This window comes from Rhinatrema bivittatum, chromosome 3 (genome assembly GCF_901001135.1).
Source record: "Rhinatrema bivittatum chromosome 3, aRhiBiv1.1, whole genome shotgun sequence".
Classification (NCBI taxonomy): domain Eukaryota; kingdom Metazoa; phylum Chordata; class Amphibia; order Gymnophiona; family Rhinatrematidae; genus Rhinatrema; species Rhinatrema bivittatum.
In genome coordinates, this window is record NC_042617.1 from 417926543 (window position 1) to 417953133 (window position 26591).

The 26591-nt window shown below is 43.4% G+C and overlaps 1 protein-coding gene across 12 annotated transcripts in view; it reads right to left on the minus strand.

Annotated features, from left to right (window-relative positions):
* Positions 1-26591, minus strand: part of MCPH1 (microcephalin 1) — a 714835-nt gene that overhangs the window by 468241 nt on the left and 220003 nt on the right. For all 12 annotated transcript variants that reach the window (XR_003855670.1, XR_003855672.1, XR_003855671.1 and 9 more), the window contains one exon: positions 805-842. Coding sequence is in view for 9 of the 12 variants with exons in the window: in XM_029595742.1 (XP_029451602.1) it covers positions 805-842 (38 nt within the window). In the remaining 3 variants the exon portion in view is untranslated. The remainder of the gene's footprint in view (positions 1-804; positions 843-26591) is intronic.

Below are 26591 nucleotides of genomic sequence, written 5' to 3' on the forward strand. Positions count from 1 at the left end.
TAGCTTCCACATCATATAAAGCGATAAAAATGACATTTTCCTGTTTTAATAGGTTTACATAAGGCTTGGCTCACTGATGTAGATTGTATTAATGATGATTGGTCTTATTTTTGGAATACATCATTATGCATTTCATTACCTTCCAGCATAACGCAATTTTTTTTTTTTTTTTATTACGCATAAAGCTGTTTGGACTCCTTGGAAATTATTTAGGGCTGGCTTGGCTCCCAACCATCATTGTTTATCTTGTAATTCTCCTAAAGCCACTCTATCCCATATGTTTTTTTTTGCCCTATAAACTATCAATTTTAGCATACCATTTTACAAATATTAAACTTTCAGTGTCTGCCTACATATTGCATAGTTATTATCCATGTGGCAGCCTTCCCTATGTATCTTTCTATCCCATATAGGAAGCTATTGGATTGTTTCTTAGCAATTATGTTAAAATATCTCTTACCATTCTGGAAGAATAGTGCTTTGCTTAATGAATACTGTTGGTGGTATTCAATTTGTGTGTACTATAAATAAGAACAATCAGTTGCTGTAAAAGTTCACCAAATTCTAAGTAGGCAGTAGTGTGGAAACCCTTGGATAAATATTTTGAAACTCTCTCTTCCAGTTTTGTCAGCGTTTGTGCAGTCATTTTGTTGTTCCTAATTCTACCACCATCAGGAATTTCCTCTCTTTTATTGTTTTTCCTCTCTTCATTATTTCTTATTGTATTCCACACTTGTGTTTTTATTTTTCTTGTTGTAATTGTTTAAATAATAAATAGATCTGAATTTAAAAAAAGGAACTTACTCAGAGGGCATACTGGTCATGACTAACGATCTTGTTGGCTAGAGGAATAAAAGAGAAAGAAAAATTAAAATTGTTAGGCTTTTATTTTCCTTATTAAATATGAATGATTCATACAAATGATACATATAATTATAGGACTAGTGACTACAGATAGCCAAACATAAAAAAAAAAAAAAAAATCAGATTGAGAACTCAAATTCAAGTATTCTGCAGCATCCTGTTAGGTTTGGAAATCCATCCCTAACAATAAAGAGATACAATTCAATCTATTCCCAATAGGCATCAATTATAAAATCTAACAGGTAAAAGTTATGAGAAACTGAATAGTAAACAAAAAAAAAGTCACATATAAAAAAAATAAGCACTTTTCATTAAATTTTCAGGATTTTTTAAAAAAACTAATCATGAAATGTTTTCCTCAAATTTGCCAGAGTTCGGACAATTAAAAAAAACAAATAAAAAAAGTTTTCCTGTCATCCCTATTAGTGAAGATATTCAAATTCAGCAATGACGACACAATCTTTATCAGTTTGTACTGAGTGAATTGAGGATTGTAATTCTTGTCATGTCATATTTTTAGCAATAAATGCATTTTTCTTGGTGATAGTGGAAAAGGAAAAATCTCAAGTGCCAGTAGGTGTTATTTTGGCCTATGTTGAAATGGTATGGTAATATTTTTATAAACTAAGTCAAGCACATAATGGAACTGGAGAAAAGATAAAGACGTACATTTTCAAAGGCATAGTCAAGATCTACATACATAGAATATACATTAATGGCAGGTAAAATTGTTGGATGAATATACTTTCACAAGTTGCTTACATAAGTATTCCAGGAGTGTGGCTTAAAATTAAGCATGCACATTTAAATTTTAAAAATGTACTTGCATAATAGGCATATTGAAATTATAGAGTACATATCTTATGCTACTTTTCAACACTAAGTATACATGTGTACTTTAAGCCATAACAAGTCAATATTTAGACACAAGGTACATTTTCAAAACATTTATGCATGTAAAATTAGCATATATGCCCATAATTAGTTTGTACTCGTGTACACGCCTTTTTATAAAAATCTAAAGCATGCGTGTATTTTCAGTCTCATGGACTGATTTATGCATGCAAAAATGCGGCGGTCTAGGGGGTTTCTGGGACAGGGCCAAGAGGTGTGCAGGCAAGTTAGGAGAAAATTAAGTTTCCTATCAGAGCTTTTTTTTTCCTAAAGTCCAACCAGACCACTCTAGGATATATGGGTTTAGCACCCCTGCCAGCAGATGGAGACAGAGAAGAAATCTGATTCGCTGACATTACCCCTTATAGAGCAATGTGAAGGCTGCAGCATTCCTGTATAACTAACAAAACAATCATCACCAATCTTCACCCCAAAGAACAAGGAGAATCAACAAGACTTCTTAATAATTAATCCTAAAAGAAGCTGCATAACAGAACCTGAAATATATACCCAGCAGGTAGCCATCTATCACGGATGGGACTCTAAACTGGTTCTGGTTGGACTCAAGGAAAGAAAATTATGAGGTTTTGACCCTAACTTTCCCTTCCTTATTATCTTTGCTGACCTGACCAGGACATATGGGGAGTACTAAAGCTGGATAAACCTGACTCAGGACCCAAGCCCTGAAGAAGGCAAAGTACATATCATGGAAATGGTCTCAGAAGGTATGCAAAGATGACCACGTGGCCACCCTGCAAATCTCCTCAGGGTCTCCACCCATGAAGCTGCTTGACCTCTCGTGGCCTGGACCCTAAAATCCTTTGGAACCAACAAGCCCTTAGAAATGTAAGTTAAAGCAATAGCTTTCTTAATCCATTTATCAATAATGTCTTAGAGGCTGCATAGCTTTTATATTGTGCAAGTACATTCACATCACTTAAAATATCCCTACAGCACATGCGTGAAGCCTTTATGTGCGTACTCACACAAGTGCCCCGGGGGGGGGCGAGAGAGAGAGAGAAAAGACACTGTTAGAGAGAATCTGACACTATATATCTCGCACTGATATGTACACATACTTCCTGGCTACTTAAAATTTGTGTGGCTCACACATGACCAACATATGTTGGTCATCCATCCACCGCCGGCAGCCCCGACGCAGCACGCCGATAACTCCGCCTCCAGCCAGTCCCTCCGGGGACCAGCCTATCGCAGAGCCGCACCGCCAGCCAACCAAACGCGGCCACTGAGGCCTTTAAATCTTCACCCAAACGGCGCCGCGCGCCGGAGTGAGCGCCCCTTCGTGCGCCCTTTGTGACCCTTGTGACCCAATATAAAGCTCTGTGCTATGCCCTGCCATCAAACGTTGTTGCAACAATCATAAAAAAAAACAAAACACCTTGGATGCAGCCTTTAGAGGCAAGTGTTTACTTGTTTTAATCTAGATGTTGTTAGAAATAACAGTACCTAAAGCCGCTTACTTGTCTCATTTACCTATCTTACTTGCTTACCTGTATTTACCTAGATTACTGTCCTGTCTTTACCTAGAGTTGGTTGGATACAACAGCACCTAAGGCCTAAAGCACCTAGAGTTTGAAGCACCCCTCTTAAGCACTCTTCTACTTATCCTTATTTAACTCTAATTTCACGTACTCAAACTCCCCTTTTCTTCCCTCCCCCCTCCCCCTTAATTATAGATAAGCTACTTTGCTTCCTATTATCCTCCACTTTGTCAGCCCTCATCTACCGCAATCTACTGACTGCTACACTCAACACAAAATACAACCTCACTTTACACAACACATAAACACACAAATACACACTCACTATTTCCTGTGCAGCTTCAAAATGCTAAACATCCCAACACTCAGCTATTATAGACATAGACCTACTGCACCTCATGCCATACAACGATCATACCTCAAAAGCATTCACACAACCATGATCTCCCCACCACTCACACAAATCATCGGCCTCACAGCACTCACACTCATCCTCTTCAATGCACAATCATTAAACAAAAAAACCTCTATACTCAACGACATCCTCTCAGACGAAACACCAGACATCTGTGCAATAACAGAAACATGGTTGAAAGACACTGACAATGTTCTCCTTAACCAGCTCCCCAACAATATATACGATATAGTCTCCATCCCCCGATTAAAAAAGAAAGGTGGAGGCATTCTCTTAGCCACCAACAAACAACTCAAACTCACACTCCAACCCATCCCCCCCCCCCAGCTAAATTAGAAATTGGCTTGTTCAAAGCCCCCTCTCTACAAATCTGCCTCATTTATGCTCCCCCTGGAACTCTTAACAATAACCCTTCTTCTCTCATTGAATATATAGCTAAAAATATCTCCATCAACTCCCCAGCTATTATCCTAGGAGACTTTAATCTCCATGTCAACACAACACCCCTTACACCTAGCTGCTCCTCCTTCCTGGAAGCCATGAAATCACTAGGATTCAAGCAAATCATAAACATGCCCACACATAAAGCTGGTCACTCACTCGACCTCATTTTTACCAACCGTCACATCGTAACTGATTCTCTATCATGCACACCCATCCCATGGTCTGACCACTATATCATAAGAACATCTAACACCCTACAAAGACCTCCGCCCCTCCCAATCTGCTCTACCACTATACAATACCGTAAAACATGCAATAGAGACGAGCTTACCACAGCTCTATCCAACACCCAGTTTAACCTTGATCTATCAAATGCTGACACTGCTTTAACATCATGGAATGAATACACCCTCTCAGTTGCTAATAACATTTGCCCCCTCATTACAAAAAAACTCTCCTCTCAGAAAAATACAAAAAAACCCTGGTACACTCCGACACTAAAAGACTTAAAACAAGCCCTTAGAAAAGCTGAAAAAAATTGGCGTAAAGAACCCACACCTACTCTACTCGCACGATACAAAACTTCGCTGCAAAACTATAGTGAGATGATCAACAATGCTAAAAAGAATTACTACGCTGGTAAAATACACCAATTTCAATTCAATCCAAAAGTGCTGTTCGAATATGTCACTTCACTTACTAACCTCACTCCAAATATCATCCCAGAAGAAGAAGCCAAAATCAAATGCGAACAACCGGCCTCTTTCTTTCAGGACAAAATTAACAAAATTATGACACGCTTCCCCCACAATTCCCACATGCCCCAATTCAATAACCTCTGTCACACAAAAGACTCTGCACCTCAGCTAACAATCTTTGAAAACACAGCAACAACTGAAATTGAATCCCTACTCAAAAAAGCTAGACCCTCCTCTCACCCTTCTGATACCATCCCCACAAAACTCCTCCTCACTGTCCCTGATCCAGTAGCCAGCCCTATCTCTAACATTATCAATGCATCCATCGAATTTGGGCAAGTGCCCAACTCTCTCAAATTTGCTATCCTTAAACCTACTTTAAAAAAACCTAAGCTTGACCCATTAGACCTTGCCAATTACCACCCTATCTCTAATCTCCCATTTATTGCTAAAATCCTAGAAAAAACTATCAACCGTCAACTTAGTGACTATTTAGAAGAACACCAAATCCTCTCTCCCTCACAATACGGATTTCGCAAATTACATAGTACTGAAACTCTTCTTTTATCACTGTCTGATTACCTTCTCAAAAGCCTAGATAGAAATCAACTTCATCTTCTAGTAATCCTGGATATCTCAGCGGCTTTTGATACCGTTAACCACCAAATTTTCCTCCAACGCCTACACGAGATTGGAATAACTGGTACTGCTCATAACTGGTTTACTTAAGAACATAAGAACATAAGAAAATGCCATACTGGGTCAGACCAAGGGTCCATCAAGCCCAGCATCCTGTTTCCAACAGTGGCCAATCCAGGCCATAAGAACCTGGCAAGTACCCAAAAACTAAGTCTATTCCATGTAACCATTGCTAATGGCAGTGGCTATTCTCTAAGTGAACTTAATAGCAGGTAATGGACTTCTCCTCCAAGAACTTATCCAATCCTTTTTTAAACACAGCTATACTAACTGCACGAACCACATTCTCTGGCAACAAATTCCAGAGTTTAATTGTGCGTTGAGTAAAAAGAACTTTCTCCGATTAGTTTTAAAATGTGCCCCATGCTAACTTCATGGAGTGTCCCCTAGTCCTTCTACTATCCGAAAGAGTAAATAACCGATTCACATCTACCCGTTCTAGACCTCTCATGATTTTAAACACCTCTATCATATCCCCCCTCAGTCGTCTCTTCTCCAAGCTGAAAAGTCCTAACCTCTTTAGTCTTTCCTCATAGGGGAGTTGTTCCATTCCCCTTATCATTTTGGTAGCCCTTCTCTGTACCTTCTCCATCGCAATTATATCTTTTTTGAGATGCGGCGACCAGAATTGTATACAGTATTCAAGGTACGGTCTCACCATGGAGCGATACAGAGGCATTATGACATTTTCCGTTTTATTCATCATTCCTTTTCTAATAATTCCCAACATTCTGTTTGCTTTTTTGACTGCCGCAGCACACTGAACCGACGATTTCAATGTGTTATCCACTATGACACCTAGATCTCTTTCTTGGGTTGTAGCACCTAATATGGAACCCAACATCGTGTAATTATAGCATGGGTTATTTTTCCCTATATGCATCACCTTGCACTTATCCACATTAAATTTCATCTGCCATTTGGATGCCCAATTTTCCAGTCTCACAAGGTCTTCCTGCAATTTATCACAATCTGCTTGTGATTTAACTACTCTGCACAATTTTGTGTCATCTGCAAATTTGATTATCTCACTCGTCGTATTTCTTTCCAGATCATTTATAAATATATTGAACAGTAAGGGTCCCAACACAGAACCCTGAGGTACTCCACTGTCCACTCCCTTCCACTGAGAAAATTGCCCATTTAATCCTACTCTCTGTTTCCTGTCTTTTAGCCAGTTTGCAATCCACGAAAGGACATCGCCACCTATCCCATGACTTTTTTACTTTTCCTAGAAGCCTCTCATGAGGAACTTTGTCAAACGCCTTCTGAAAATCCAAGTATACTATATCTACCGGTTCACCTTTATCCACATGTTTATTAACTCCTTCAAAAAAGTGAAGCAGATTTGTGAGGCAAGACTTGCCCTGGGTAAAGCCATGCTGACTTTGTTCCATTAAACCATGTCTTTCTATATGTTCTGTGATTTTGATGTTTAGAACACTTTCCACTATTTTTCCTGGCACTGAAGTCAGGCTAACCGGTCTGTAGTTTCCCGGATCGCCCCTGGAGCCCTTTTTAAATATTGGGATTACATTTGCTATCCTCCAGTCTTCAGGTACAATGGATGATTTTAATGATAAGTTACAAATTTTACTAATAGGTCTGAAATTTCATTTTTTAGTTCCTTCAGAACTCTGGGGTGTATACCATCCGGTCCAGGTGATTTACTACTCTTCAGTTTGTCAATCAGGCCTACCACATCTTCTAGGTTCACCGTGATTTGATTCAGTCCATCTGAATCATTACCCATGAAAACCTTCTCCATTACGGGTACCTCCCCAACATCCTCTTCAGTAAACACCGAAGCAAAGAAATCATTTAATCTTTCCGCGATGGCCTTATCTTCTCTAAGTGCCCCTTTAACCCCTCGATCATCTAACGGTCCAACTGACTCCCTCACAGGCTTTCTGCTTCGGATATATTTAAAAAAGTTTTTACTGTGAGTTTTTGCCTCTACAGCCAACTTCTTTTCAAATTCTCTCTTAGCCTGTCTTATCAATGTCTTACATTTAACTTGCCAATGTTTATGCTTTATCCTATTTTCTTCTGTTGGATCCTTCTTCCAATTTTTGAATGAAGATCTTTTGGCTAAAATAGCTTCTTTCACCTCCCCTTTTAACCATGCCGGTAATCGTTTTGCCTTCTTTCCACCTTTCTTAATGTGTGGAATACATCTGGACTGTGCTTCTAGAATGGTATTTTTTAACAATGACCACGCCTCTTGGACATTTTTTACTTTTGTAGCTGTTCCTTTCAGTTTTTTTCTAACAAATTTTCTCATTTTATCAAAGTTTCCCTTTTGAAAGTTTAGCACGAGAGCCTTGGATTTGCACACTGTTCCTTTTCCAGTCATTAAATCAAATTTGATCATATTATGATCACTATTGCCAAGTGGCCCCACCACCGTTACCTCTCTCACCAAGTCCTGTGCTCCACTGAGAATTAGATCTAAAATTGCTTCCTACCTGTCCAACCGTAATTATAAAGTCAAAATTGGCAACCACCTATCAAAAGAAATCCCCCTGAAGCAAGGAGTCCCGCAAGGCTCTTCACTTTCATCTACCCTTTTTAACATCTATCTTCTACCGCTTTGCCATCTCCTCGCCAACCTTAAGCTTCCACACTTTTTGTATGCTGATGATGTACAAATTCTTATTCCAGTAATGGAATCCTTAACCAAAGCCCTTGAAATCTGGGACACTACTCTCGCTTCTATCAATAATCTATTAACCTCCTTACAACTTGCCCTCAACTCCACAAAAACAGAACTCATGATCATATCTCCTCCTACCCCATTACATGCTTCTCCTACCTCACCTATAACATCAACGCACATACAATTCTCTCACCAAGTCCGAGACCTAGGCGTCATTATTGACGACCAAATGACCCTCAAAAAATGTATCAGTGCAATCCTTAAAGAGTGCTTTTTCAAATTATATACACTCAAAAAATTGAAACCCTTGCTTCACACATCTGATTTCCGGACAGTTCTACAAGCCATGTTGTTTTCCAAAACAGATTATTGCAATTCACTCCTCCTAGGCCTACCTAAAAATGCCATCCGCCCCTTACAAATCCTGCAAAATACTGCAGCCCGTATCCTTACTAACACAAACTCAAAGGAACATATTACGCCAGTTTTGAAGGAGTTACACTGGCTCCCCATTCAATCTCGCATACACTACAAGACATTAACACTTATCCATAAAGCCCTCCACAATCCTGAAATGAAATGGTTTAATAATTCACTACAATTTCAAACTTCTATTAAACCTACCAGAAATCAATACCTCGCACATTACAGACCCCTTCACCCAAACTATATAACCATGCCTCCACCAAAGCACGAGCGCTTTCCTTTGCTGGCCCTTTGTTATGGAATACCATGCCCACCGAACTGCGCCTTGAGCCATCTCCCAAAACATTCAAGCAAAAACTCAAGACATGGTTATTCACACATGCCTATACTTGAAATATATATGTCTTTCCTCTCCTTTATATTCCCTGCCTTATTTACCCAACACCCCCTGTCTATACACCATCTCTAATTTCCCCTATTTCTGCTCTTACTGTAAATACCCATCCATATAATTGCTCTTAATTGCATTCGAAGCGCTTTCTCCCCCCTCTTATCACCTCTAATTTAGAACTCCATCTCCTCCTAACCTGTCCCTAACCTCACACCTAATTTCCTAGAATCCCTTTACTTTCCAGTTCTGTTTAACTCAGCTCAGTTAATTTATACCTAAATGATAGTTCTGTTTCTAAAAGATTCTACTTGTTTTATGTTCAAATATTTATATACCTACCTTTGTTAAATGTATAACGCTTATATAACCCTGTTAAATGTATAATGCTCCGGCGTAAGTTCCTGTTCACTGTACACCGACATGATATCTTTGATGAGCGGCGGTATATAAAAAAATTATAAATAAATAAATAAATAAATATGTATTATGGGGCCATTTTTGTACAGGCAATGTTTTTAAGATCTACCTGTTAGTACAGTAGTGGGGTTTATCATACTTGAGGGCTGCAGTCAGTACTTCTAATCCACACCTCTGCTAAACATGGATAAAAGCAGTTTGATGCTCCTAATGGAAGCAAACAGCCCCTTTTTGTCCCTCCTCCTCCTGTTTGTAGCAATGTGGAGTGAGGCTTTTGGGGCCATAAAAGGCCTCATTCTCCTGTTCCTGGCCTGTGGAAGCAGCTCAACTAATGGAGAAATTACTTAAATGATAATTTCATTTTCCTTAGTGTAGACAGATGGACTCTGGACCAATGGGTATAGTGTGCTCCTGATAGCAGTTGGAGACTGAGTCAGATTTCAATCTAATGTCAGCACTACATATACCTGTGCACGAGGCTCTGTTCCTCAGTTTTCTCCTCGAAAAGCAATTATGGATATATGTGTGTTTGGATAATTTTGATTAATTTGGTTAACTTGATTAACTTGAAACTTGATTACTCGGACTGGATGACTAGGTTTCTAGCTGGAGACCGCTAGGGCATTCAACCGAGAAGCACCGTCACCTGGTAATATGGGTGTCTGAACTAAAAATAAGGGTTGGCTTACCTGTGCTTGTGTTACACTCAAAGGGAGGCTCCCGCAGGGCTTCTTGATTGCGAGGCAGCCATGGGCTGGGTGCTGAGTCCATCTGTCTACACTAAGGAAAATGAAATTATCAGGTAAGTAATTTTTCCATTTCCTAGCGTGTAGCAGATGGACTCAGGACCAATGGGATGTACAAAAGCTACTCCCAAACCAGGCGGGAGGCTGCCCATGGCCCATTTAGTACTGCCTTTGCGAATGCTGTGAACTCCTTGGCCTGAACATCCAGGCGATAGAATCTCGAGAAGGTGTGGATGGAGGACCACGTTGCCACCCGACAGATCTCTGCAGGTGACAGCATCTTGGTTTCTGCCCAGGACACTGCCTGGGCCCTTGTGGAATGGGCCTTGACTTGTAGAGGTGGGGGCTTGCTGCTTCTACGTAGGCCGCCTTGTTTACTTCTTTGATCTGGCAGGCAATGGTTGCCCGTGAGGCCGCTTCCCCTTGCTTCTTCCTGCTGTTAAGAACGAACAGATGGTCCGTCTTTCGTACAGGTTCCAATCTTTCCAGGAATCGGACTAGGAGTCTGCCGACGTTCAGGTGGCGAAGGAGGCATGAGTCTTCCGAGTCCTTATGCTCATCTGGAGATGGCAGCGAGATGGTTTGGTTTAGATGGAAGTGATAGACCACCTTTGGCAGGAAGGAGGGTGCATTGCGCAGCTGTATGGCTCCTGGCGTGAATCTAAGGAACGGCTCCCGGCATGATAGTGCTTGAAGTTCGGAGATTCGACGGGCTGAGCAGATTGCCACGAAGAACACAGTCTTCAAGGTCAGGAGCCATAGGGACAGACCACGAGTTGGTCTGAACGAGGCTCCCGCTAGGAAGTGTAACACTAGATTGAGATTCCAGATTGGCCACTTTAGAGGTGGTCGAATGTGCTTGACCCCTTTCAAGAAGCGGGAGACATCTGGGTGGGCCGTTAGGCTGCTGCCATCCACCCTGGGTCTGAAGCTGGCCAGGGCGGCCAGTTGTACCTTGATGGAGTTGAGAGACAACCCTTTGTTCATGCCGTCCTGCAGAAATTCCAGGATCATGGGGATTTCGACTGTCCGTGGAAGGATGTCGCCGTCCTCGCATCAGGCTTCGAATATTCTCCATGCTCATATATATGTTAAGGAGGTGGAGAACTTGCGCGCTCGGAGCAGTGTGTCTATCACTGGTCCTGAGTATCCACTCTTTTTCAGGCAAGACCTCTCAATGGCCAGACCATAAGCAAGAATCTCGTTGGGTCTTCGTGGAGGATCGGTCCTTGCTGGAGTAGATCCCTGTGTGGAGGTAGGCGTAGAGCAGGGGTGGGCAATTCCAGTCCTCGAGGGCCACAAACCAGTCGGGTTTTCAGGATTTCCCTAATGAATATACATGTGAGAGAACTGTATGCAAATCTATTTCATGCATTTTCATTAGGGATATCCTGAAAACCCGACTGGTTTGTGGCCCTCGAGGACCGGAATTGCCCACCCCTGGCGTAGAGGGTTTCCCGCCAGACATCTTTGCATGTCCATGTACCACGGCCTTCTTGGCCAGTCCGGGGCCACTAGAAGTACCAGCCCTCTGTGGTGTTCTATCTTGCGGATGATTCCGCCCAGTAGTGGCCATGGAGGGAAGGCATACAGTAGGTCCTCCTGAGGCCAGGTCTGGACGAAGGCGTCAATTCCCTGGTGTATTCAGCTGAAGAACTTGGGAACCCAGGTGTGTGACCCTGTTGCCAGAAGATCCATGGCTGGTGTTCCCCAGTGGTTTACTATCCACTGGAAGGCTGTTGTCGACAGTGTCCATTCCCTTGAATCCAGACTCTCTCTGATGAGGTAGTCTGCAGTGATGTTGTCTTTTCTTGCGATGTGGGCGGCTGATATCCCTTGTAGGTTTGATTCTGCCCACGTTATTAGGGGTTCTATTTCCAGAGACACCTGCTGGCTCCTGGTTCCCCCCCTGACGATTGATGTAGGCCACTGTTGTGGCGTTGTTCAAAATGACTGACTGATTTGTCCCGGAATCTGTGGCTGAAACATAGGCAGGCTAATCTAACTGCTCGGGCTTCCAGTCTGTTTATGTTCCATGCCGACTCTTCTTCGTCCCATTGCCCTTGAGCCGTTAGCTCCTGGCTGTGGGCTCCCCCATCCCCGCAGGCTTGCGTCTGTGGTGAACAAGGTCCATTCCGATGGGGATAGGCTTGTTCCCTCCCTCAGGTGGTCTTCTTGTAGCCACCATCGTAGTTGGTTCCGAACCTTTGCCAGTAGCCGGAGGGGGGCAGAGTAGTTTTGAGACATCGGGTTCCATCGAGACAGTAAGGAATGTTGTAGGGGCTGCATGTGGGCCCTTGCCCACAGGACAAATTCTATGGTTGATGCCATGAGTCCGAGGACTTGGAGATAGTCCCATGCTGTGGGGAGAGTGGAATTCAACAATGCTCGTAGATATTCCATCAATCTCCTTCTCCTTGTAGGGGGAAGGGTGACTTTGCTCCCTTTGGTGTCGAACCGGACTCCCAGGTATTCCAGGCATTGGGAAGGCTGCAGGTGGCTCTTGTGTTGACAACCCACCCGAGGTTCTGCAGTAGTTCCTTGACTCTGGTGGTTGCTTGCTGGCTTTCCTCTGGCGATTTTGCTCTGATCAGCCAATCATCCAGGTATGAATGCACGAGGATTCCTTCTTTCCTCAGTGCTGCCGCTACTACCACCATGATCTTGGTGAACATTCGGGGAGCCGTAGCCAGCCCAAACGGTAGGGCCTGGAACTAGTAGTGATGGCCCAATATCGCGAAGCGTAGGAAATGCTGGTGGGTGCGATGGATCGGTATGTGGATGTAGGCTTCTGACAGATCCAGGGAGGTCAGGAATTCTCCCGGTTGTACTGCCCTTATGACCGCACGCAGGGTTTCCATGCGGAAGCGGGGTACCTTCAGGTAGCAATTGACAGTCTTAAGGTCCAGTATGGGCTGGAATGCTCCCTCTTTCTTGGGCACGGTGAAGTAAATGGAATAGTGCCCCGAATGTTGCTGGTGCGGAGGCACAGGTGTTATTGCCTTTAGGGCGAGTAGTTTTGATAGTGTAGTTTCCACTGACTTCCTCTTGGAGGGGTCGTGGCACGGAGAAATCACAAACTTGTCCGAGCGATGCTGTGGAAGTCCAGGTAGTATCCCTCTTGGATGATGGATAGGACCCAATTGTCCGACATTATCTTGACCCATCTTTGGTAGAAAAGGGCAAGCCTGCCCCCTATGATCTCTTCCTGTAGATGGGTCTGCTGATTCTCATTTCGTGTTGCGGCTGGGGCCTGGTCCTGAGCCGGCTCCACTTTTGTGTGTCTGTTCCGAAAGGACTGCCCCTTGCCGGCGGGGGGCTTTGTAAGTGTTTTTGTATTGTCTATAACGCTGGGATCCTCTGCCCTTGGGTGCCCGGGGAGAGGGGCGTTTGTTCCTCTTGCTCCTGCCCTCCAGTAGGCAGGGTACTGGGGACTCGCCCCATTTGTTGGCTAGTTTGTCCAAGTCGCTTCCGAAGAAGAGTGATCCTCTAAAGGGCATTCTTGTGAGCCTCGTCTTTGAGGACACGTTGGCTGACCAGCTTCGGAGCCAGAGCTGTCTTCTAGATGCCACTATGGACGAGAGGCTCCTGGCTGAGGTGCGCACCAGGTCTGAGGTCGCATCCATGAGAAATTATATTGCTGGGTGTAATGCCTCGATTGGCGTAGTTGCGTCCCTGGCCATCGCCAGGCAGGCGCGCGTTACCACGGCGCAGCAAGCAGCAATCTGTAGGGTCATAGCTGATACATCGTAAGACTGCTTGAGGATGGATTCCTGCCGTCTGTCATTGGCATCCTTGAGGGAAGCTCCACCCTCGACTGGTATGGTGGTGCGCTTTGTGGTGGCGCAGACCAAGGTGTCGCCCTTGGGAAACCTCAGGAGTTCCTTCGTCACGGGGTCCAAGAGGTAGAGGACTTCTAGGGCTCAACCCCCCTTGAAGGTGGCCTCTTGGGCGTTCCATTCCAGGTCGATCAGTTGTTGTACGGCCTGTAGCATAGGGAAATGGCATGAGGTTTGGCGGAGCCCGGCCAGGAAGGGACTCGCCTTCGACTCTGCTGTGTTGCATGTGTCCGGGATGGCCAATGCCTTCAGACTTGTGGTTACAAGATCTGATAATTCGTCTTTTGGGAAGAAGCGCCTCATGGTGCGATGCGGTTCCGTTCCTGGAGGGAGTTCCCCTTCTTCCAGGGGTTCTGGTTCCTCCTCCGAATCATCTGTGTCCCCTAAGAGGAGGTATTTGTCCAGGGGTGGCTCATCTGGTGGAGGCCGGGAGGGCCCTGGGAGGTTCTGGGCCACTGGCGGGGGTTGTGGTTGTGCTCTGGTGGTCCTGTCTGTGCGTGGATGTAGGATTTTACTTCTGCGAAGAATCCCTCCCAGGTGAAGTTGCCTGGGACCGCATTGGGTCCTACGGCGTTCCCCAAGGTCCCCACTGTGGGAGGGCCGAGTCGGGAAGAGAGGGTCCGGGGTAGTCTCGCTGGTAGATCCAGCGTCCTCTACAGGCTGAGGGGGACCTTGTCTCTTCTCCCCCCGAGCTTCTTCGCACAGCAGGCACAGGGTGGAGGTCACCTCGGGCTGTGCCACTCTCAGGTGGCATGCCGGGCAAAGGACTGGGCCTTTAGCTGTCTTGGACGGCGGTGCCATGATTTGCGCATGTATCCTGTACAGATGTATGTGCTGGGAGGCCTGGTTGTGCGCTGGGTGCGCCTAGTAACTGAAGATGCGCGAGTGGCTGTGCGCACGGGCCTAGTTGTGCGCTCGGCCTCCTTTGTGCGCGGCGCTGTGCGCACAAGTATTTTATGCGCCTGGCTCACTGCTGTGCGCACGGCTCAGTTGTGCGGACAAGCGGCGACTGGGGGGGAGGGGGGAAATGGCGCCAGCGACCACACAGGCAAGATGGCGGCCCCCCCAGAGGGTCTCCACATGGGAGGATCCTCGAGCCGGATCGGGGTCTAGCCCGGTCGGGGCTGCTCAACCCGATTAGACAGACGCCGGTGGGACGATCGGTGCGGTTATCAGAGCCTTGGAGACCAGAGACTTAGAGAAAAAAGTTTTCTACCTTACCTTGTCTTGGCGCTTCCCGGTCTCTTGCCAGGCAGTCTCCAGAGGCAGGCCCGTGAGCAATCTCCCACTCCTGGGCCGTCTGCTGCCAATAATCAAAATGGCATCAGTGGCCTTTGCCCTTACCATGTGACCGGGGCTACCAGTGCCATTGGCTGATCCCTGTCACATGGTAGGAGCAATGGACGAATCCTACCATATGATGAAACAAAGTAGATACATCTCTGGAGAGTATTTCTTCTTCTAAGTTCTTACCAGAATCCCTAAATAATGCCATATCATTGGTGACTTTGATTCTAGGTTCTGATCTTGAATGGATTTTTAAACCGTTCTTCCTCTGTCATAAAAAGGTTTCTTAGCAGTGATTAGACTATTTCCTGATGTAACAAAGGAGATCCAAATCCATAAACAAAAGACTTTATCTTTGAGACTCTAGATTACTGCTTTGGGGATTACGTTCCTTTTGATTTACCCCTGTAGGTGCAAAGTTACCTATTAATATTGATACACTTTCTTCCAGAACAGCTTTCATTATTATTAGAGTCCTATCAGCAGATGCTAAATAAGACTGGAGGCTAATTGCCTTTTCGGAAAGGTTGATTACTTTTTTTTGCTTGAACTGGATTCAACAGCCTGGATGTCAGTTGTCTTTTTTCATTTTCCTTTAAGATCCTGGAATTCCCTTTTTCTTGTGGCTTACTATCATGGATGTGACAAGTAAGGGAATTTCCTGTTTTTCCATTTTATTTTTTTACTGTAAAGCTTTTGCTTCTGTAATAACTTCGTATAAATAAAATTATAACAAAATATAAAAACCATTATTGGAAAAACTACACAACTTTTCAGATTAGTACAACTGAACACAGCTGCTAACATGTTGGGCTGCTTGATACAGGAGCGCACTCTAATGGTCAACTAAATGAACAGTGCTGATATTTGTTAAATGAAATACTCAAAAAAAAAAAAAGCCTCATTTCAAAAGCAGTCATATTTACACATTATATTTTGTAACCTAAGTGGAATTAAAGATACCTAGTCTTAATACATTTTGTATTTATATTCTGCTTTTCTAATATAAAATATTACTCAAACCTGCTAAATAAAATTCAGTAATTACAACCCAATATACAATATAAATATGAATAAGCATAAACACACAAAAACTATTAACTAAACCAATGAATAAATTAAGTCTGTAGTGGCCAACCTTCCATACACCAAAAGCCAAACAATGTACACTACCAAAAAATCTCACATTTTTAAAGAGCTGGGCCATTGCAAGGGGTAGAAAAGTAGGGCTACTGCCCAGAGTACCAAGCTAGAGCACACCTCACTATCTTTTTGAGTCTGTGTACAAATCCAAAAGGGGAAGGGAATGTCAAAGGCAACCCTTGCCTGGGGCACTGATAATGTATTGCCCAGCAACTCCCTGCATGGTGAGGAATCCCAATAGCAACCCCCTTCCCCTCATACCTACCAGTATCTTTCTCTCAATACCCCCCACCCTGTGGCAAACCTCTCTCTCTAAATCCCATCCTAACCCCACCAATCTATCTCAATGCTGCCTCCATACTGTGTCACTGTCAATTCCTCCATCCTGTCCCTTCCAATCTCTCTGTTTTCCTCATCCTGTCTCCTCAAGTCTGTCAATCCTCCCACCCTATCCCCACCAGTCTCTGATCAGTATCTCTGTCTCACAATCTGCCCAATGTCCGTCTCTCACACTCACAATCTCCCTACTCTGTACTTTTCCCCCAGCAGCCTGAGGATAACATCCCTCACCCCATAAGAACTATGGAGGCTCGGCAGCCTCTACATAACTCTTCCTGTACCCTTTTCTCCTCACTCTGCCAGTACAGTAACCCACCTGATAGCTTCTCTTTTTACCCAAGCCCAGCCCTTTTTATCTAAGGCTCTGTCACTCATTTTCACGCCCAATCCCTTCTCTGTCACTATCCTCTCTTTGCTATCTCTGGCTCTCTCTCATACCTACCCTCATCACTACTTCTTCCTTACCCCCAACTTGACATTTTTGGCTCTATCATCCCCAATCACCACCTCTGGCTTTGTCACACACAACCTCCCAGTATAGCTTTCTCACACCTCGCTAGTGCCATTCTCCCAGTTCTTTTGAACCACTTAATCCCCCCGTTCCTGACTTTCTTGTCCACGCTTCCCTCATTTCACACTTATATCCCTTTCATATAATGGCTCTCATGTAATCCCCTATCCTGGCCATCTCTCTCACTCCCTTGGTTCCCCTCACATTTGCTGCAGAACTCATGGCAGTATGGATCTTGGGAAGGAATAAGGTGCTAAACAGTCCAATCTGCATTGTTAACTTCAGGGAGACAGGGAGGAAGATAAAGTTCACTTCTTCCTCACCTTTTCCACAGCATTCAGCTCCTCCTTGTGTTGTCCAACAGCATTCAAATCTCACCTCACCTCTTTCCCAACATTCATCACCCTCAACTCTGCCAACATTCACCCCTTTTCATGTCACTGTCCAAAATGCATTCACCACCTCATGGACCACTTTTCCTTCAAGCATTCATATCTCTCACTATTTATTTACAGATTTTGTTATACCACCTATATCAGAAAAACTATGCTAAGTGGTTTACAACAAAACACAAAGCAAATCATGTAAAATAATCAATGTACAGGGCATACAACAAAACAAAAAAAACATACATCATCCATAAAACAAAGGAACTTGGGTAACTCATAACATGCTATGGCTCGGTTTTCTTTACCTCCCACAATATTCACCACTCTCACCCTCACCCCCCCCCCCCCCCCAAAAGCATTCATCCTCTGTCACAATGAAATCATTCTGATCTGACTGGTATTCTAGATTATTCTCTCCTACCCTCTGTTAGCTGAATCCCAAGTCCTGGTAACACAGTGATCTGCTGGGCCTGGAGCAGTATTCATTCCATCTTCTTTCCTCTGGACAGTATAACAGAGAGGAGACCACTTCCAGGCAGCAGGTGGAGGGGGGGGGGGGGGCTAAACAGGATGGAGAGAGCTGGAGCAGGGAGCTGACTAGCTCTTCTTTGCCATTCTATCTTGCTCCCTTTCCTTCCTGTCCTCCTGTGCTGCTGGTTGCAGATAGAATGGGATAGATTAAGGATGAACAGTGAAAAATCACTGCTCCTTGATTCAGCCCCTACCTTCTGTTTTTGCAGCAATCAGCAGCACTGTGAAGACAGGACAGGATAGGGTTGGAGCAAGGAGCTTTCATTGATCACCCTTATAGTGATGGCTTTCATTGTCCACTGCAGGGGTGCTCAGTTGTTAGTATACAATTAGCTTACTGCTTAGGGAATTTAAAAAAATTAACTTGTGCTTTAAGATGCTGTGCATTAAATTTCAGCGCACAGTTTTAACGCTCATCTAATTATATCAGATCTGAAGTTTGCAACCTAGCTGAAAAGAATGGCACAGTCTAATATAGATAACACAGAAACTAAGGGAAACAATGGGAACAGTTGGTTCAAGGGCTCAGAAAGTCTTGGGTCTGATTAGAATGACAGGGAAGTGTACACATGGAAATTAGCAGCCTTTCGGAAGTTTTGAAATGCAGAAATTTTGAGAGAAAAGAAATTAAGTACAACTGTATCATATTATAGCAAAGAGACTAGAAGTAGCTATGCAAGCATCCCAGAGACAGAGATGGTGCAAGTAGAGAGAAAGAAAACAAATTAATAAAAGATGCTATGTAAAGTGCTAGGGTACAGGAAGCTTTAACTGGAACTAGAATGGTTTTCACACCAGTAACAAGGGCAGTGCAGACATTATTCAAAAATAACAGTAGTATATAACCGAGATACTGTTACAGGATCCTACACCTGAGATCTAGTCTGAAATAGCAGCACTTTAGGAATTTAACACATTTTTTGGGTAATTTTAAAAGGAATGGGCCCGCGCCCATAAATGCACGTATCTGTGCACGAGCAGAAATACGCTACAATTTTATATCGTGCGCAGATATTTAAAATCCCCCCCTGCCACGCATATGTGAGTGCATCTTAAGAGGCGGCTTCAGTAAATGTCCCAATGTTTTTCCACTAGGGCTTTAGCGGCTTTTATGCAAATTTGCAGGAGGATTTAAAAACATACTCGTGCGAGGGAAAAACAGTTTTCCAGTTGATATACATATCTTCAAGACCCCTCTGGTTCTTCATCCACTAAGCCCACCCCCCCTCCCCCACTTGACCCCGAACCTTCATGCTGTGCTAAAGCCTTTAAACTCAAGATCTCTAGACTTGCTCCTCATCAGGACCTGCAGTAAAGTTACGTGCCACGGTCAGCTTTTTAAAAATTCGGTGTTATGCGTGTGGCCCGGAATGCCCATACCCTGCCCCTTTTCCACATCCTTATACTTGGCACACATATGGGTATACATGCGTGTCTTTGCGGCTTCTTAAAATTTGCATTGCTCACATGCAACCCACATTCGCACGTCTCTGGCTATTTTTCCACGAGTAACACTTAAAATCTACCTCAGTTTTTGACTGAAAAATCCATGTATACCTGGTATATATTCGAGGAAAACTGCAAACAAGCAGATTTTATATTGACAATGACACTTAAAAGAAGACTTTAGTAATTATTTTCTTAAGTCAATTCATTTTTCTTGACTAACGCAACGGAACTTACGGTTTGGCTTAACATGATTCTTCCTCTCATCTTCCTCATTCAAATATGGCGCTCAAACGCAGTCTCTCTCACTTTACCGGATGTCAGCTGTTTTATGCTCGTAACATGAATGATAATCCAACCTATCAGCTACAAGTATACCGACCAGTCTACTTCTTTATTGAGACCCGCAGGGGCAACAGTATTCAATTTAAAAATCCATCGCTGTTCGCACTGAAGCAGGCAAAGATTTTAATCCCCTCCTCGCTCGTCTCTCTCAACGCTGTCCAAAACTGTGCTAAATAAGCTTTCAAAACTGTGAGATTTATCCACACAGTGCTGCACTAACGGGGCTTCCAGCTTACCCCGTTTCAATGCACTCTTGTGCTCTATTAGACGGGTTTTTAGTAATCTAGTTGTTTTACCTATATATATAAGCTCACATGGGCACCATATAGCGTAAACTACATTTCTTGAAATACATGATGTTCTTCTTATTGGCTTAAATTTTCTCAGTTTTTCCAATGGTATATCAGTGTTAGAATGGGCTAATGGGCACAGAAAGAACCCACTAAACGGTTAACATGTGTGTTACCATATTCTTTGGGAGTGAATGAGGTAGTACGTAGCATCAGACGCCACTGGAATGTCTTACAAGTTCACACGGTCTTTGAAGCACAGCCTTTAATAGCCTTCAAAAGAGGGTCTAATATCAAGGATCAGGTGGTGAGGTCACATTTTAAGGCAACAGTAGACAGTTCTGGGGAAGGAGAGGGACATTTTCCATGTGGGTCTTGTGCCATGTGCCCATTCTAACACTGATATACCATTGGAAAAATTGAGAAAATTTAAGCCAATAAGAAGAACATCATGTATTTCAAGAAATGTAGTTTACTCTATATGGTGCCCATGTGGGCTTATATATATATATAGGTAAAACAACTAGATTATTAAAAACTAGTCTAATAGAGCACAAGAGTGCATTGAAACTGGGTAAGCTGGAAGCCCCGTTAGTGCAGCACTGTGTGGATAAATCTCACAGTTTTGAAAGCTTATTGAGCACAGTTTTGGACAGCGTTGAGAGAGACGAGCGAGGAGGGGATTTAAATCTTTGCCTGCTTCAGCGTGAACAGCGATGGATTTTTAAATTGAATACTGTTGCCCCTGCGGGTCTCAATAAAGAAGTAGACTGGTCGGTATACTTGTAGCTGATAGGTTGGATTATCATTCATGTTACGAGCATAAAACAGCTGACATCCGGTAAAGTGAGAAAGACGGCGTTTGAGCGCCATATTTGAATGAGGAAGATGAGAGGAGGAATCATGTTAAGCCAAACCGTAAGTTCCGTTGCGTTAGTCAAGAAAAATGAATTGACTTAAGAAAAGAATTACTAAAGTCTTCTTTTAAGTGTCATTGTCAATATAAAATCTGCTTGTTTGCAGTTTTCCTCAAGTTTTTGAAATTTTGTTTGAATATAAATTTGAGGAAGTGAGCCACTATTGAGTAAATTTTATTGGATACCTGGTATATATGCCATACCTAAAATACACAAATCTTGCACTGCCCATCCTGGATGACCTATAGTTTTAGCAAATGGTTCCATTTTAAAACTGTTGTCTACTTTTGTGGATATTTTTCTTAAAACCTTTAAAAATTAATTTTAAAAGCCAGGCATGCACCAAAATCGGCAGATGTGCATGCAGATATGACTTGTGTGTGCCCAGCAGATTTTAAAAGCCACCTACATGCATGTATCTCACTCTGATTCAAAAAGGAATGTGGTGTGGGCATGGTTTGGGTGGGGATGTGGGCGTTCCAGGGTGTGGGCCAAGAAACGTACATATAAATACTAATACACCTGGTTGTGTGCCCAGGTCCAGTGCCAACTAACTATTTCTGCTATGGAGGAGGTGTAAGTTTAAAAAAAACAAATAGCCATCTCTGAAGGGTTTAGAGGGTCTGGGGTAACTGGAGGAAGTGCAGACTATTAAACCAGGGGGGACTGCAGGATCTAGCTCTATACTGTGTGAACTGGTGGACAAACTGGTGAAACTGGTCATGGTGTGAACTCACGCTGGATATAAAATTCCCTCACATGGCTGAAACCCAATTTGCATGGTTGGGCATGCCTACTTGCAAAATTAGGCGCACACATACGCGCGCCTAGGCTATTTGATAATATACGTGCGTATGTTATAATATTGCTATGCCCTTTTGAAAATTAAAGTCTGTCAGCACTTCTTGTTCCTGTACAGGATTTGTCAAGCGTGTTGAGGGAATTATGTGATATTTCCCTCGTTCCTGACACAATTTTGATCATGGACATTGCAACATTATATGTAAACATACCTCAACAAGCAGCACTTGATATTGTAGCTTCCACTTTAACCAGAAAACTAGAACCAAATAGAATACTAAATTGTTTCAATGTCCATAGCATGGATTGCACTTTATCATAATTAATTTTGTATTAAACAGGAGTTTTATTTACAGATGCATGAGACTGCCATGGGAGCGGCTATGGCCTCAGATTTATTTTATTTTGCAACGATTATGTACCACCTAAAACAATGGTGTACTAAGCAGTTTATAGTCAAACATATATCATGTACAGTTAAATTAGTAAGCATTGTGTGGTTTTAGGCAAAACAATACAATTAAAAACATACTTTCTAATTAAATTAACACAACACACAGAGTTGCTCACCTGTAACAGGTGTTCTCCAAGGATATCAGTCCTCACACATGGTGACATCATTGGATGGAACCCCAGGCATGGATACCTTATGTCAAATTTTCTAAAACTTTAACAGAGCCTCTCTGAGCATGCTTGGCATACATTATACCAAGCATCCACGTGGGGTCCCTCAGTCTTATAACACAGAAATGATGAATGAAAAATTAAAATAAGAACAGAGTTGGGTTCTATAACTTAAACAAATTCCGAAGAACAGACTGGCCAAAATGACTGTTGCATCAGCTATCCCTATCCAAACTGTAATGAGATGTGAATAAGTGGATGGAACTCCACGTAGTAGCTCTGCAGATCTCCTTCATAGAGACTGCTCGCAGGTGGGTCACCGGTGCTGTCAAGGCTCTCTCAGAGTAAGCCTTGACATGGCTTCCATGATACAATCCCACCTGGGTATAACAGAAGATGCAGTCTGCTAGCCAATTGGAAAGCATCTGCTTGGCAACAGCGATGCCCATCCTGTTCTGATGAAAAGAAACAAAAAGTTGGATGGGCTGACTATTGGCTTCTATCTAGCGTGCTATTGGCCATTTGCATCAAGGCTTGTTCGCCTTGATGCAAATGGAGCCTGGGGAAAAATGTTGGTAAGATGGACTACTTAAAATAGAAGTCCAACATCACTTTAGGCAGGAATTTACGGTGTGTGAGCATGGCCAGTCTATTATGGAAAAACAGTATAAGGCGAGTAATTCACTAATGCCTGGAGCTCACTGACCACCACCAAAATTATGGCCTTCTAGGTCAGGCACTTCAAGTCACAGGAGCACACAGGCTTGAAGTGAGCATTCATCAGCTGAGCTAAAACCTTGCTGGGATCCTAGGACACAGCAGGAGGCCTTAGGGGAGGCTTCAATAAAAGCAGACCTCACATAAACCGTACAACTATGGGCTGCAGAGATGGGCTTATACTTCTCATCTTGATATATGCCAATCATACTGAGGTGAACCCTAAACAGAGTTAGTCTTCAGACCAATCTACAAAAGGTCTAGAAGATAATCAAGTAGTTTTTTGTGTTGAGCAAGGGCCCTCTGCTCACAGAAAACCTCCTCCTCTTCAGAGCATAGGATTTTCTATTGGACAGCTTTCTGGAAGCTACCAAGACCTAAGACACACCTCCCGAGAGATTGAGAAGTTATAGAATCAGCCTCTCAACATCCAGGCTATAAGCGACAGATCCTGGAGGAAGGGATGCTGCAACCTGCCTCGATCCTGGGTGATGAGATCTGGGGAAGTCCTCAGCCTCAGTTTCCTGAAAGACATCTACTGGAGGAGTGGAAACCAGACCTGTCTCGGCCAGTGAGGGGCTATGAGGATCATAGTCCCTTTGTCCTAGCAAAGCTTCAACAAATTCTTCAACACCAGTAGAGTTGGAGGATACGCATACAGAAGGCCCCAATGACAAGCGAAGGCATCCAAGGTTGGTTTGCCATGTAACCTGTACAGGGAATAGAACTGAGGAACCTTCCTGTTCCAAGGTGCAGTGAGCAGATCTACCTCCAGGCTTCCAGATACCATTTGTGAGGTTGGAAGGGATGAATGTCTCAGTCTGTCCGCTATCACATTCTCCATTCCGGCCAAATATATCGCCCTGAGCACTATCCCTTGAGAGAGAGCCCATGACCATATCTAGACTGCTTCCCTACATAGAAGGCATGAGCCCATACCTCCCTGCTTGTTGACATAACATTTCCACCAGGTTGTTGGTCTCTATCAATACAATTTTGTTGGACAGCTGATCTCTGAAAATCCACAGAGCATACCTAATTGCCTGGAGCTCCAAGAAGTTGATTTAACACAACTGTTCCTGGGCGAACCAGAGATACTGGATGCTGAGCCCATCTAATTGAAATCCCCACCACAGGTTGGATGCATCTGTTATCAATACAATTTGGACTCAAGGACTTTGGAAGAATCGCCCCCCCCCCCCCCCCCCCGACTGGAATCCTCCTGCCAACAGACAGAGTCCCAGAAAGACAGAGTTACTCCGATGCAGTCCCAAAGCCCTTGAATAGCTTGACACCATTGGTATCTTAGTGTCCATTAGGCTCTTTGCATATGAAAACATGCAAAGGGAGTGCAGCCAATTGACCCAAAAGACTTAACATGTGCCATGCTAACATCTGCTGGCTTATTTGAAGCTCTGCCACAATAGTCATCAAGGTGATGGCCCTCTGATGCAACAGGAAAGTCTTGGCTTGAGCCGTGTCTAGCAGGACTCCAATAAAGTCCAATTGTGATGACTGGCTGAGATGGGACTTGGGGTAATTGATGATGAGCTCAAGTGACTCCAACACCCAGATGGTTGAGCACATAAGACTCCTTTGCTCCTGCCTGAAGCGTGCTCTTGACCAGTCCATGTAAGGGAAAACATGGATTCCCAGTCTGCACAGGTACTCCGCCACCATGGCCAGACATCTTGAAAAGACATTTTATTTTTATTTATTTAATTCTTTTATATACCGACATTCATGACCGGTGTCATATCAAATCGGTTTACATGGAACAAGGGGTAAACATTCTTATCAACCGTTTAACAGTAAAATAATCAGAGGAGGTAAAAAAGTTACATATAACAAGGAGATCAAACTTGGGAATAGAAGAAAGAGAAGGACAGAGGGATAACCATTTGTGATTAAAGGGTTTCGCTATGTAAGTTGTCAGGTAGGCTTGAGATGTAGACATGTGGGGCTGATGCTAGCAGAGAAATGGGATGAGTGCGCAGATTGGTGCAGTAGCTGATACTCGTCAAATGAGAGCCTTCTGGATGAGATCCAATGCATCTGCCTTCCTACTGACAAGAACAACAAAGGGGGTGTTCCCACATTCTCATCAGCAGCTCTACAAGGATCTCATGTACTGGGACTGCCACAATCTCCTTGGGAGGTTCCACATACCAGAGGATATCCAGCATCTTATGTCTGATTGGCCTACAGCGGGCATCAAAGGCATCATCGCTTGGAGGTAATGGCAGCTAAAGAAAAAACTTACCTTAAATGTTGAAAAACCTGGCTCAAGACATTAAGGAGAGAACAAGGACCACCCCACATCGATACCGCAAGAAGGATTTTTAACAATATGCAAAAAAAAAAAAAAAAAAAATTTCAAAGACGTTTAAGAGATATTCAATTGCTGTGATACACTAGGCTCTACAGAAAAAAAAGAGACTAAAGGGAAACTGCATGGATGTGTGGAATAATGCATGCTGGGCATGCTCAGAGTGGCTTAGTCAAAGTTCTAGAAATTTTAACATAAGTTTTCCATGCCAGGCTCCATCCGATGTCACCCATGTGTGAGGATTGCCATCCTGCTTGTCTTCAGAGAAAATATTTTGTGATGATGTTCCTTAGTCTACTCTTTGTAGCTTCAAACTGTGACCCCCTAGTTCTATAGCTTCCTTTATCCTAGAAAAAGTTTGTGTGTTAATATCTTTAGGTATTTAAATGCCTGTATCATATTCACACACACATACACACCCTCTTGTATCTCCTCTCTATGGTATACATGTTCAGGACCTGAAGTTTCATCTCAATGTCTTTTGATGCAGTCTTCAGACCACTTTGGTTGTCTCTCTCTGAACCACCTCTAGCCTCCAGAAATTGCCTCCAGCACTGATCACATTATTCTAAGTTAGGCCTCACAAATGGCCTGCACAGACATATCACTTCCTGTTTTCTACTGGCTATGCCTCTCTCTATGCAGCATATTGGGTAATAGTGATATTGCTAGATCCTTTGGATTGTCCAAAGGGATATGGGTTGATTACTTGTGATAGGAAAACAAAACGTGTAGGGGTAGAAGCTATTTTTCAAACTTCCCTCTCTCGTAGGCAATTGTTTGTGGACCCAGTGTTAGGATGTGAATGTTAGCAAAATTAGATTTTGCTATCCCTATTGTTCTCTTTCTCTGATATTGTCAGCCAGGTCTTTTGGTACAACAAATGGAAGAGGTATTGGAAATTCTTTTAAATCAGGCTTCTAAATAT